The following is a 14,920-nucleotide window of genomic DNA, read 5'->3' on the forward strand; positions in this document are numbered from 1 at the left end:
CATTGACGTGCATGGCTCTAAATTGTACTACCACACATAACCTAAGGATAGGTGTGGTGCTGTTTTTTTGAATAAATCAGCTCTGTTTTTCTGTTTCTGGACAAACCCTTTAATACCATCAATTAATTGCTCTGACAGCAGTCACTTACATTTTGGACCTACAGGGAGACCCATTCACACCTTAACTTTCCTGCAGATTACCAGGCCTATAAAGAGAATGCCAAAAAATGGCAAAGGGGTTCTGCCTTTGAAAAACAAAAATAGAGAACCAAAAACACATCCACAATTTGTATTTTGATCTACTTGCTTCTCAGCATAAATTCAAAAACTAACAGGTTGTTAGTATGCATCTTGATCAAAAAGTACAAGCCCACTTGCCACATCAAGGTGACCTAGTCAGAGTGGGTCCCTAACCTAACACTGGCATAGCGCCGGGCGGCGACCACCATCACCGCAACACAAAGCCCACAGGGGGAATGACCCATCAGCCAGGCAACCCCACTGCTGTTCGATCAAGCACCTGGCTCCGGGCCACTCCACCCCACCCCACAGCATCACAGCAACAATGGCCACCACCAGTGTGAACACCTACCATGTGCTCCATTCCAGAGGGCTGGGAGAATGCTAGGAGGAAACCCATATGCAGTCTCCTGCTAATTAAAAACGCCTGAGCCAAATGGGTGGAGCAGAGTGCTGGCTATAAAAGAGGGACGGACTACAATTGTAAAACAAAAACAGAGGGGAAAAAAACACAGCAGCAAATCCACAATTTGTAATTTGATCTACTTCCTTCTCAGCATAAATTCAAAAACAGGTTGTTAGCATCCATTTTGATCAAAATGTACAAGTCCACTCGCCATGTCAATGCCACCTAGTCAGAGTGGGTCCCTAACCCAAGGGTTAGGGACCCACTAAGGGTTCTGCCTTCGCTTCTGCCACATAATAATGAAACAAACCCAAATCCCAGTAATGAGTGAAAAACATAAGAAAAGGCACATCAATGATCACAATGGCATACTGAACAGCTATATGCAACCATACATAGATGCCACACCTGCTAAGGAAGGTTAATGACCATTCCTTCACAATCTTTATTAACACCAAGTAAAAATTCATACAATAAAATGATTGAATCCAAGCAACTGGCAAAGCAGATGCCCAAGGACATCCAGGCAGAAATCCAGATGAATTTACTTAAATATGAAATGCTCTGCTACAAAAGAAGTATATATCAGATATCTATCACTGAAGTGGTGTACCCTGGACATTCTTTAAGTATTCACGTGACCACCCGAGAATGATAGACAACCAGTTTCTGTGATATTAGATTAGGTCATATTTTTATACAGCACACAAGGTGAATTTATTGGAGTTATACATTAAAAGTTATGTTTTAATACTGTTACATCACCCCAATGTACATTACATTTTCTACTATCCATTTACACCTTAACTCCCTTGCAAATTAACAGTCCAAATAAGAGAAAAAAGAAAAAATTGGCAAAGAATTTCCTGCCTTTGCAACCGACACATCATACTATAGCTGTGTAACTTAAGCCTACAAGAGATATTTTTGGAATTAGATAATGTAATAGCATAATCCACTTCCAAATGGCCGGAGATTAAACTGGGTACACATTTTACTAATATGTCAACTAAAAATATAGTACAGTAGTGTTAAATCATCACTAACCCACCCTCATTTGCAAGAATGACTTTTTTTTTTGTGTATAAAGTTCAAGGCAAGTATGCAAGTTTATACTCTCGCATTACTCTTGGGCTGCAGAAATTGCCCAGGACTTTTAAACATTCTGCTGATTGTCCGACAAGCAAGTGCAAAAAACAGTTAGAGAGGGACGGGATATAAGGTCAGGATATGAGGAAGAGACATGAAATAGGGATATAAGAATGGCATATGAGAACGAGATATGAGGACGGGATATAAGGTCAGGATATGAGGAAGAGACATGAAATAGGAATATAAGAATGGCATATGAGAACGAGATATGAGGACGGGATATAAGGTCAGGATATGAGGAAGAGACATGAAATAGGGATAGAAGAATGGCATATGAGAACGAAATATGAGGACGGGATATAAGGTCAGGATATGAGGAAGGGACATGAAATAGGGATATAAGAATGGCATATGAGAACAAGATATGAGGACGGGATATAAGGTCAGGATATGAGGAAGGGACATGAAATAGGGATATAAGAATGGCATATGAGAACAAGATATGAGGACGGGATATAAGGTCAGGATATGAGGAAGGGACATGAAATAGGGATATAAGAATGGCATATGAGAACGAGATATGAGGACGGGATATAAGGTCAGGATATGAGGAAGGGACGTGAAATAGGGATATAAGAAGGGCATATCAGAACAAGATATGAGAACGGGATATAAGGTCAGGATATGAGGAAGGGACATGAAATAGGGATATAAGAATGGCATATGAGAACAAAATATGAGGACGGGATATAAGGTCAGGATATGAGGAAGGGACATGAAATAGGGATATAAGAATGGCATATGAGAACGAGATATGAGGACCGGGATATGAGGTCAGGATATGTGGAAGGGATATGAGGTCGGTATATGAGCTAGGGATATGAGGATAGGATATGAGGATGGGATAGGAGATCTCGGTATGAGAGAAGGATATGTCAGGCCCTCAGCTAATTAAATATGATTATCTATATTATAAAATTATCTAAGTGTCTTTTGCTTTTGAGGACTTGTTCTGTTCTTACATAGACAACCCATTGATATGAATGTGCACCGTGCAATGCTTAATTTTGCTTCTTGTGAAACTACACGGAAACTGAACATGTACTGCTAGGTTTTCTCACAAATCAGAGCTGGTCACTGAAGATCGCAGCAGGGGATCTTTACTAGGGATTGTCCTTAATGCAGAACCCCTTAAAGCAAAACTTGAGAAAATACAATTTAAAAAATTACTGCGCTACCCTCTTGCCATGAGAGGTGGATCCCGCCCTCTTCTTCATAGCTACAGACTGAACTGTATATCCCCCTAGGAGTGAAAACAGTGGCCCACCAGTAGTCACAGCAGTGTCTTCCTTTGCTTAGTAGCCACACACAACACCAATAAAAACCAAAAGCATGAACTTCCTTCCAATGGCCTTCTAATGTGTTTACAAAATAAAGCAACATTTTGGCTCCAACTCAACATTTGTCTACAGTATGCCCTCTCGACAAGGCACTACAGGATCCCCCTTTAATTCTATGAGCATAACAAGCCCCAACCCCTATCCATCAGTAAGCAGAGCAGATTTGCCCTCTGTCTATGAATGGTTACAGTACAACCTGTTTTCACTAGTAGTAATCCATTTTGGCTCCATGGTAAATTGGAAATGTGAAAAGTATTTATTGTATATCTACTTACCTCATTGCCTGTCAGATAATACATGCGTGCTTCTTGCATTAAATTGAAGACTTCAGGGCACTGTCTGATCAGTTCATTGGTTTCTACTGTACCAACAAGATACCAGGGGTCTAATAAGGGCAGCCGGACACATTCTAACATTTTTGGCAGAAGAGAAATCCTCTCTGATTGTTTATACTGCACCCATTTTATTACAGTCTCAAAGACTTGTGCTTCCTCCGTGACATACAGCTCATCACTCTTTAGAATGTGGTATAGAACATCAGATGTCAACTCGAGGAACTCTTCATGGTTTACAACCTGAGAAAAGTTTTGGATGATGTAGTTCTGGACTTGCAACTTCAACAAGTCTAAACAATGGGTATCTGCAAGTCTTAAAATTCCAACACAGTTTTCAGGGTGAAGAGCTTCTGTAAGGAAACTGGAACAGGCATCCACCATTCGAAGGAACTGAAAGAGAAACAGGAAGTTGCAAAACTTTGGACGCTGAACATCTGTGCATGTAGAGACATACCATTCACTTTTACATCTTTAGGGTGCGTTCATACTGAGGAATAGGAGAGGAATACTGGCGTAAAAATTCAGCCACGGAACTTACTTTTTTTGTGCAAAATTTGCAAAACTTTTGTGCATAATTTGTGCAAAAATCTGGCAGAATTTCCACACAGAATACAGGAGGAAACTGTTTTTTTTTTTTGCTGGACTACAACCACCAATTGGAATTTCCCTTTTTATTTATTTATTTTTTTCGTGCAGAATTTCCACGCAAATTCCATGCGGAAATGATTTCAAGCAGAAAATTTTTTACCATTGACTTCAATGGACTTCTGCTCACGTATTCCACAAGAAGAATGAACATTTACGCAATGTGTACAGTGCAGAGTAAAATACATTGAAGTTAATGGCAAAGCAGATGTTAATTATTTCTAAGCGGAGAATTCAATTCATTGTATATGCTGGTAAAGCAGTATGGCATGCTTACATATATTGTTGTGTATTAAAGGAGAACTCCAGCCACAATTAACTTCTCTTTTCCAAAGGATAGAAGATAAATAGCTGATCGCGGGGGTCCAACTGTTGGGACCTCCCGCGATCTCTGGAACGGGACCCCAGCTCTCTCAGTGAGGAGCGTGTGATGTCTACTGGTAGACAGCACACGCTCCATTCATTTCTATGGGAGCACCGATGATGCCCGAGTGCTGTACTCCGGTCCTTTTGGAAGTCCCATAGAAATTAATGGAGAATTTACAGTGTCTGCAGCATGTGGCCCTCACTGAGTGCCAGGTCCCATTCCGGAGATCGTGGGGTCCCAGTGGTCGGACCCCCTGCGATCAGCTACTTATTCCCTATCATGTGGATAGTAGATAAGTAAATTTTGGCTAGAGTTCTCTTTTAACATTTGGTCTATGAAAGGGGTACTCCGCTGAAAAACATCTTATCCCTTATCAAAAGCATGTCTGATCATGGGGGTCCTGCCGCTGGGGACCCCCGAGATCTCCAGGCCGGCAGCAGCGTCTGGAACACAGAAGCTTGGAGCTTCCACGTTTGTGATGTCAAGCCATGCCCCCTCCATTCATGTCTCCTCCCATAGATATGAATGGAGGGGGCATGGCGGCTGTAGTCACCAGTCATCTGGCACGGAGCAGAGTTGGCTCCATGCATGTATGACTGGGGTCCCACCGCTGGGGACATCTTATACCCCTTTAAGTCCAATTGACTGCATCAACTCTAATAGTGACTATGTTTGGTCCATTTCTTACTGTATACTGCTATCTTGTGGGACTCAAAAACATGGCCACCTGTGCTTTAGAGTCCTGCAAAACAACAGTATACAGTAAGAAATAGACCACACATAGTCACTAATAGTACACTGCACTCAATGGACCTGGCGTAAGAATGCCATGGTATAAGTCAGCATACCGCTCTGCTAGTTTGCTTATGTATACTATTAATGTAAGATAATTTTAAGAACTCTAAATGAGTATCAAATACTGACCAAAACATGTTAACCCAGCATTTAGGGCCAAAAACTCTCACCAAAAATTGTAACCACAGTGTAACTACATTAAGTGCTACACTGTGGGAGAATTTATAATTTGTGCCCTTTTTCACTTCATTTTTCTAGCTCACACTTTCCCTTTTACTAATATCACATTTTTCACATTGTTGCATGATGTATAATGAGAAAAAATATCTTGCTTTACAAAGCATCTTATTCCCTTGTGGATTTCTACCCCACTCGTTGAGTGGAGTTAAATTGTGCAAAAAGATTCCAAGTTGCAAATACTTGGCGCATTTAAAAACCCACAACACATGAACCTATTAGGGCATCAACAAGAAAACGATGGCCATAACGAAAAGTGGTAAAAAAAAAAAAAATGCCACAAATGTATAATAAATGTATATAAATATTGAGAGCCAGAAAAAAATAGCGAACAGGGCATTAAAAAAAATTGTGGCAACACTTATATTCACCACTTTATCTCTATCTTAATTATCATGATCTTTATTATATCTTTATGTTTATTGGTTCATTCTCTTAACATTCATCTTATTATCTGATACCAAATAGAATTAACTTATTTTTCAACAATTTTTACCCCAGTCTTTTTATTGGTTAACCATTAAAAGGTTCATGTTATTTTGACAGCATGGCTGGATGATTCTACATGATGACATTCAGCTTGTAGAGCCCTACAAATGCATTTATCTCTGAGCTGTTATTCTTAAGCTTATCCCACACAACCAATACAGATAAGAAAGTAGTGCAGGGGTCCTTAGTTAGGAAAACATTGTCTGAACACACACAGATAGCAGGCTGAAGTGGAGAGTTACAGGAAGTGATGAAGGAAAGAGACGTAACTATCCTATGACTGGGAAAAATCATTCAATCTTATGTATAATAAGATTTCATAATCCAAAAGAGCCAAAAAATATTTGGCAAATAACCAAGAACACCATTCAGTAGGAAAAAGCAGTTAAAAACTTGCACTCGAGAGGCTGTTAAGCAATAGACTTACATCACCTTTGGGCTTTAACATGTTAAAAACATGTACACAAGTTATAAATCAATTCTTAAAGAAACAGGCAAGCTTCTGAATCTCAAAACATGTATTTTCAACTTATTTACAAGTATTTTTATTTTATTTATAAAATGGTCTTCTGAGGCCATGTTCACAAGTCGGAATTTCAGTGCGGAATTCCCCTTGGAATGTCCGCACAGAAATTCCACTGCAGCAGAGTCCCGTTAAATTAACAGGATTCTGCTGCACTGTGCACATGGCAGAATTTCCATACCAGATGTTTCCATCATGGAAATTCCATTTCCCGGGTCCACATAAAGAATAAACACATTCGTTCTTTGTGCGGAGACTGCACAGAATGCATAACCATCCCACACTATCCAGAATGTTCACACAGAGATTCTCCGTGCGGACATTCCATAATGGGAACATAGCCTAAGGGCATGTTCACTCAGCGGACTGTCCATGCGGAATTCTGCCGGAATATTCCGCACAGACATTCCGCTCCAGCAGAGTCACATTGATTTCAATGGGATTCTGCTGCATTGTGCACACAGTGGAATTTCCATTGCAGAACGATTAGACATCGATTAGACATGTTAATACTTTCTGCGGATTTCACTCAGAAATGCATTGCCGTCTATGAGACGGCACAATTCCACACAGTTCTAGGGCCCACCGGACTTTCCGCCCATTTGTTTCTACCGTGTAAACATATCTTAAGGCCGGGTTCACACTGAGAATCTCTGGGCGGAAAAATTCAGTCCGGAGATTCCAAGTATGGCCAGCACTGACTGAAACCAATTGGCACTTGGACTGCGCGGACATTGCCGTCCCAATAGATGACAATATCTGTGGCACAGGTTCCGCCAGAACATTGAGCAAGTTCAATGTTCTGGCGAAATTTTTAGACCAGAATTTTCTGGTGGAAATTCCACCCAGAAACTTTCACAGTGTAAATGGGTTAATGGAAAACCCATTCACCTGCATTTTGCCCTCAAGCAGCGGAATTTCTGACCAAAATTCAGAAGCAAAATTCCGGTTGAAAATGCCATAATGTGAACCTGGCCTTAATGTTATATAATGAAACCTAAATAGTGGAAATAAGATCCTGACCATATTCACTGTTTGCTTCCAAAGGGAGGAGGGGGAAAGCAATCAAGATTTAACAAGCATTCAAGCAAGCACAGTATACATACTTCCAGGGGCGGACAGACCGGCTGGTCCATTCTGACGTTGCCGGGAAAAGGGCTTGCCGTCTGCCTCTTGTCATTTAAAATTAAAAAAAATATACATATTTACATTTTTTAAATAGCCGGGCCTGGCACAGGGAAAGGGCATGCCGCGGCTGCTAAGTCTCCGACATCGGAGCCAGGCCCAGGGCTGTTACAATTATTCTGCTCCCAGACAGCCACTGTAGTGGAGGTCCTTTAAGAGAACCGCAGTGGCTGCCTGGGAGAACCTCACGTCGAAGCGTGGCAGCACCAGTGATGTAAAGTTTACTTAGATCCATAGAAACCTTAGAGCGCATGCGCAGCAATACGCTAACAGGCAGGATGGGAGTTGTAGTATTACACAGGTATAGAGTTGTTAGCAGAGCGTAGTGTTAGCGCATTTTTAGAGTAGTTAGTGTACTGTAGTGCTGGCACAGTTTTAGCGTATTTAGCTTAGTCTAGTGTTGGCGCAGTTTTAGCGTAGTTAGAGTAACGTAGTGTTAGCGCAGTTTTAGAGTAGTTAGCATAGCGTACTGTTAGCCCAGTTTTAGCGTATTTAGCGTAGTGTAGTGTTGTCACAGTTTTAGCATAGTTAGCGTAGCATGATAGCGCAGTTTTAGACTAGTTAGCATAGCGTAGTGTTAGCACAGTTTTAGCATATTTAGCGTAGTGTAGTGTTAGCCTAGTTTTAGAGTATTTCGCGTAGTGTAATATTGGCGCAGTTTTCGCATAGTTAGCGTAGTTTTAAAGAGGTGTAGTTAGCTTAGCATAGTGTAGTATTACACAGGTGTAGCGTAGTTAGTGTAGCGTAGTGTTAGCACAGTTTTACACAGGTGTAGTGTAGCTAAATTAGTTTTACAGACAGATAAAGCGTAGTTTAGAGAGTGTAGCATAGGGTGTAGCTTAGCTTAGTCATACAGTAAAGGGGCTACAACTCTTAGCATGCCCAGACAGCCAAAGGCAGGATGGCAGTTGTAGTTTTACAAAAGTAGTAGAGGCAATTGCACTTTACTACGTTAATGTAGCAGAGGCCATAGTGTTCTGCTACATTAAAGTAGCAGAGGCCATTGTGCTCTGCTACGTTAACATAGCAGAGGCGAGTACGTCCTTGCACGTTAAAGTAGCAGAGGCCATTAGTTAGTTCATTAGGGGTATACAGCCATCTATATACGGTGATCAGAAGGCCACTTACCCACCTCCGTTCCTGCTCCGTCACTAGACGTGGAGCAATACAGGAAGATGACAGAGCTAGAACGGGGGTGGTAAGTTCGGCTCTCCAGGGGGAAGAACCCCAAAAATGTACTAACCCATTTTTTTGTGTTTTTATTTTCTTCTCATTTTAGATACGTGAATGCGGAGGACTATGTCGGATTTGGTGGACTACGATGATGACCTGCATTTTTTTTTGTTTTATTTAAATAAAATGGTTAACGAGGGCTGTGGGGCTGTGTTTTTCCTAATAAAAATGTTTTAACTTGGCTGTGTTTTTTTTTTAAATTACTTTACAGGCTTAGTAGTGGAAGCCATCTTATAGAAGGAGTCCATTACTAAGCCGGGACTTATCGTTAGCCCCAAAAACACCGCCACAGGAGTACCGGGAAGAGCCAATACCAACAGGCCAAGAACCCCATATATGGTGCTCTTAGGCCTAGGCAGTAACAGGCTGGCATATTTAGGCTGGGAAGGGCCAGTAACAATGGTCCTAGCCCATCCTGCTGTTTGGTTGGTATCTGTCTGAAAATTAAAAGACGGGGAACCACACACTTTTTTTTTAAATGTATTTAGTGTATATATATATATATATATATATATATATATATATATACACACACGTGTGTGGTTCCCCGTCTTTTCATATTCAGCCGGATACCAACCAACAGCAACAGCCTGACATATCCAGGGTGGGCAAGGATCATTGTTACTGGCCCTCCTCAGCCTAAATAACGCCAACCTGTTACCACCTAGGCCCAAGAGCGCCATATTTGGCGCTCTGGGCCTGTTGGTATCAACTCTTCCCGGTACCCCTGTGGCGGTGGGCACCAGTGTACTAATTGGGGGTTAGCGCTAGCTGTTTTTGGGGCTAACACTAAGCCCTGGTTTAGTAATGGACTCTGTCTACAAGACGGCTTCCACGTCTAAGCCTGTAAAGTAATTTAAAAAAAGCACACACAAGTTAAAACATTTTATTAGGAAAAACACGTCCCCACAGCCCTCGTTAATCATTTTATTAAAAACAAAATAAAAAATGCAGGTCATCGTCGTAGTCCACCGACTCCAACATAGTCCTCCGCATTCACGTATCTGGCCTTCTGATCACAGTATACAGCCATCTATATAGATGGCTGTATACCCCTTATGAACTAACTAGCGCAGCTCAGAGCGCGCTCGCTTCTGCTACATTAACGTAGCAGAGCGAAATGGCCTCTGCTACATTAACGTAGAGGAGCGCAACTGCCTACACTACACCTGTGTAAAACTGCACTAACACTACACTAACTATGCTAAAACTGCGCTAACACTACGCTACACTAACTACGCTAAAACTGTGCTAACACTACACTAACTATGCTAAAACTGCGCTAACACTACGCTAAAACTGCACTAACTACGCTACGCTAAAACTGCGCTAACACTACGCTACGCTATATACGCTAAAACTGCACTAACACTACACTACCTATGCTAAAACTGCGCTAACACTACACTACACTAACTACACTAAAACTGCGCTAACACTACACTACGCTAAATACGCTAAAACTGTGCTAACACTACACTATGCTAAAACTGTGCTAACACTAAACTACGCTAAATACGCTAAAACTGCTTACACTATGCTATGCTAAAGATGCTAAAACTGCACTAACACTACACTACGCTAACTACGCTAAAACTGTGCTAACACTACGCTACGCTAACTACGCTAAAACTATGCAAAAATTACGCTAACACTATGCTACGCTTACACTAAAACTGCGCTAGCACTACACTACCTACACTAAAACTGCGCTAACAATACACTGCGCTAACTATTCTAAAACTGCACTAACACTACGCTACGCTAACAACTCTATACCTGTGTAAAACTACAACTCCCATCCTGCCTGGACAGCCTTTAGCTGGTCCCTTCACTGTAAAACATGCAAAACTACAACTCCCAGTATGCCTGGGCATGCTGGGAGTTGTAGTCTCTGTACTTTAAAACCTATAACATACCTCCTTTCACTATAAAACCTAAGCTACGCTAACTATGTTACAATCATAGCTAGCTACCCTATACTTGGTTTATTTGGTCCGGAGGCCCTGAGTGGTGTCAGTCTGTCCCTGCATACTTTTATACATTGCTCAGCATAGGTACAACATTGAAAATAGCAGAAGAAAGCCTAAAGGAAGGGGTAAGAGCATCAACATACAGACTGACACAACATAGCACTGAGATAAATTACAACAGCAAAAGAAAACCAAAAGTAAAAGAAAAGTAAGAGAAAACCAAAAACCTGCTGGTCTTTCGGCATGGCCTAAAACAAAAACAATAATGGGGAAAATAGATGTTAAAGCTAGGTAAGAGGTACTGAGGAGACATCCAAAGAAGAGGCGTTTCAGATCACCCAAGATCTTTAGTCATGGCACAATGAACATAGTAAAAGAACACATATGTATGTATATATATATATATATATATATATATATATATATATATATGTATATGTATAGTAAAAATTAGGGAACCGGCACTGTACAATAGGACTTAAAGTCCAAATCGGGTGCTCATCCTTCACAGGTTCAAACTCCAAACCCTTCTTAAGCAACTCCAAAAAATGAAAGCGGCACTCCAATGGCAGAAAAAAGGTGTAGTTATTCACCCATCAAGTCAAGTGCGACGTTTCAGCCTCACAATGAAGCCTTGACACTGCTTGAGAAAGGCTTCATTGTGAGGCTGAAACGTCGCACTTGACTTGATGGGTGAATAAATACACCTTTTTTTTGCCATTGGAGTGCCGCCTTCCTTTTTTGGAGTTTATATACATATATATATATATATATATATATATATATATTTACTAATAGACACATGCAAGTGACATCATGCTTGTTAAAAAATACTTATGAGACGTGGAAAACAATCCAGATCTGCAATCGCTAATATACCTATATGAATAAAAGATGCTGACATCAAAAAACCTTTACAGACAACTCATCATATCCACATTAATATACAGTAAGAGCATTATTATTAAGTGAGTATTAAATCTTGTCTCAGATTTATGCCCTTGGGTTCAATAGTTTCTGTCTGAGCTCCCCACTTCTAATATTTCTCCCTACCCTTTTTTATAGCATTTACACATAGTGATAAGACGGGACCATCTTGAAAATCGTAGAAATGTTTGGAGAGTGCGGACACATTACATTGTCCGTTTTTCACATCTGAAATATGTCTCCTAATCTGCATTTTCAATGCACTTGTCGTGGAGCCCACATACTGACACTGATGTAAGGTACAGGCCGGTCAAATACCATTAATGTAGCTTTTATTATGGAAGAAACATTTCATTGAAAATTATTGGAAACTCCTATGTAGTTGCATGTAACAAATGTTTTGTGTCCACATTTCCAAGTAGTTGGATAATTCAACCATGTTCGATTTATTTGTTTCTTACCTTCTAAAATTAAACTTGTGGGAAGAACTGATCCTAGAGATTGGCCCTTTTGCAAACTATATGCGCACCTTCTATCACTGCACCAAGTAACAAGGCAAAATTTTGTAATAGAGGTATAGAGCGTTTTATAAATTGTTTACCAGCACAAAATTGTCCGCCCCACATTCATGTAGGTTGAATATAAGGGATCTCATTAAAGGGGTACTCCACTGCCCCAGCATTCGGAACATTTTGTTCCGAACGCTGGGTGCGGGCTGCGGGGGTCGTGACATCACGGCCGCCACGCCCTCTCCGATAGACTTGCATTGAGGGGGTGTGGTGTGAAATCACGTGGGGCGTGGCTGTGATGTCACGACCCCCACAGCCCGCTGTCACGATGCCGGCTGGCAGGAGGTGGATCCTCTGTGCCAGAGAGGGATTGGCGTGGACCGTGCTAGTGGACCGGTTCTAAGTCACTACTGGTGTTCACCAGAGCCCGCCGCAAAGCGGGATGGTCTTGCTGCGGCGGTAGTGACCAGGTCGTATCCACTAGCAACGGCTCAACCTCTATGACTGCTGAAGATAGGCGCGGTACAAGGGAGTAGACAGAAGCAAGGTCGGACGTAGCAGAAGGTCGGGGCAGGCAGCAAGAATCGTAGTCAATAAGGCAATAGCAGGAGGTCAAGTACACAGTATGGAAAAAACACAGTAACGCTTTCACTAGGCTCTAAGGCAACAAGATCCGGCAGGGGAGTGCAGGGGCAGTGATCAGATATAGTCTGGGAGTAGGTGGAAGCCAATTAAGCTAATTGGGCCAGGCACCAATCATTGGTGCACTGGCCCTTTAAGTCTCAGGGAGCTGGCGCGCGCGCGCCCTAGAGAGCGGAGCCGCGCGCGCCAGCACATGACAGCAGGGGAACGGGACGGGTAAGTGACCTGGGATGCGATTCGCGAGCGGGCGCGTCCCGCTGTGCGAATCGCATCCCCGACGGCCATGACAGTGCAGCGCTCCCGGTCAGCGGGACCGACCGGGGCGCTGCGGAGAGAGAGACGCCGTAAGCGCTCCGGGGAGGAGCGGGGACCCGGAGCGCTAGGCGTAACAGTACCCCCCCCTTAGGTCTCCCCTGGGATGAGGACACCGGGAAAGAATGGAGGGTTTCCTCAACGGCAGGCAGTACAGCAGGAGTGGGAATGGGGAGGGAGGGCAGAGGGCGAGGCCTGGCACGGGGCAGTGTGACACCAGGACGGGGGCCATGAGGAGGCACCGTGGCTTGCCTGACTGGACTGGGAGGGGGGGAGAGGCACTTCTTATGGCAGGCAGAGTCCATAAAGACCTTAGGGAGACCGGTTACAGGGGGAACCACAGGGTCACGGCAGGGAGTACTGGGAACCGGTTTAAGGCAGTCCTTGAAACAAGAGGTGCCCCAGCTCTTGATCTCCCCTGTGGACCAATCCAGGGTTGGGGAATGGTGTTGAAGCCAGGGTAGTCCAAGGAGAATTTCGGAAGTGCAATTGGAGAGGACCAAAAACTCAATTTTTTCGTGATGAGGTCCGATGCACATTAGGAGGGGCTCCGTGCGGTAACGCACGGTGCAATCCAACCTGACTCCGTTGACCGCGGAAATGTAGAGTGGCTTGACGAGACGGGTCACCGGGATGCGGAATTTATTCACCAAGGAATCCAGAATAAAATTCCCAGAGGCACCGGAGTCGAAGCAGGCCACGGCTGAGAGGGAAGAGTTGGCTGAAGGAGAAATCCGTACGGGCACCGTGAGACGTGGAGAAGCCGACTTAGCATCAAGAGACGCCACACCCACGAGAGCTGGGTGCGAGCGTGCGTTTCCCAGACGTGGAGGATGGATAGGGCAATCCACCAAGAAATGTTCGGTACTGGCACAGTACAGACAAAGATTCTCTTCCCTACGGCGATTCCTCTCTTCCTGGGTCAGGCGAGACCGATCCACTTGCATGGCCTCCTCGGCGGGAGGCCTAGGCGTAGATTGCAATGGAGACTGTGGGAGAGGTGCCCAGAGATCTAAGTCTTTTTCCTGGCGGAGCTCTTGATGCCTCTCAGAAAAACGCATGTCAATGCGAGTGGCTAGATGAACGAGTTCATGCAGGTTAGCAGGAGTTTCTCGTGCGGCCAGAACATCTTTAATGTTGCTGGATAGGCCTTTTTTAAAGGTCGCGCAGAGGGCCTCATTATTCCAGGATAGTTCAGAAGCAAGAGTACGGAATTGTATGGCGTACTCGCCAACGGAAGAATTACCCTGGACCAGGTTCAGCAGGGCAGTCTCAGCAGAAGAGGCTCGGGCAGGTTCCTCAAAGACACTTCGAATTTCCGAGAAGAAGGAGTGTACAGAGGCAGTGACGGGGTCATTGCGGTCCCAGAGCGGTGTGGCCCAAGACAGAGCTTTCCCAGACAGAAGGCTGACTACGAAAGCCACCTTAGACCTTTCAGTAGGAAACTGGTCCGACATCATCTCCAAGTGCAGGGAACATTGTGAAAGAAAGCCACGGCAAAACTTAGAGTCCCCATCAAATTTGTCCGGCAGGGACAAGCGGAGGCTAGGAGTGGCCACTCGCTGCGGAAGAGGTGCAGGAGCTGGCGGAGGAGATGGTTGTTGCTGCTG

General features: G+C 43.4%; 1 protein-coding gene across 2 annotated transcripts in view; it reads right to left on the reverse strand.

Moving 5' to 3' along the window:
* The window catches only part of KLHL6 (kelch like family member 6), a 105,123-nt gene that overhangs the window by 32,179 nt on the left and 58,024 nt on the right, over positions 1–14,920 (reverse strand). For both annotated transcript variants that reach the window (XM_056563133.1, XM_056563132.1), the window contains one exon: positions 3,414–3,863. In XM_056563133.1, the coding sequence (XP_056419108.1) occupies positions 3,414–3,863 (450 nt within the window). The remainder of the gene's footprint in view (positions 1–3,413; positions 3,864–14,920) is intronic.

This window comes from Hyla sarda, chromosome 3, assembly GCF_029499605.1.
Source record: "Hyla sarda isolate aHylSar1 chromosome 3, aHylSar1.hap1, whole genome shotgun sequence".
In the NCBI taxonomy this organism is placed as follows: Eukaryota; Metazoa; Chordata; class Amphibia; order Anura; family Hylidae; genus Hyla; species Hyla sarda.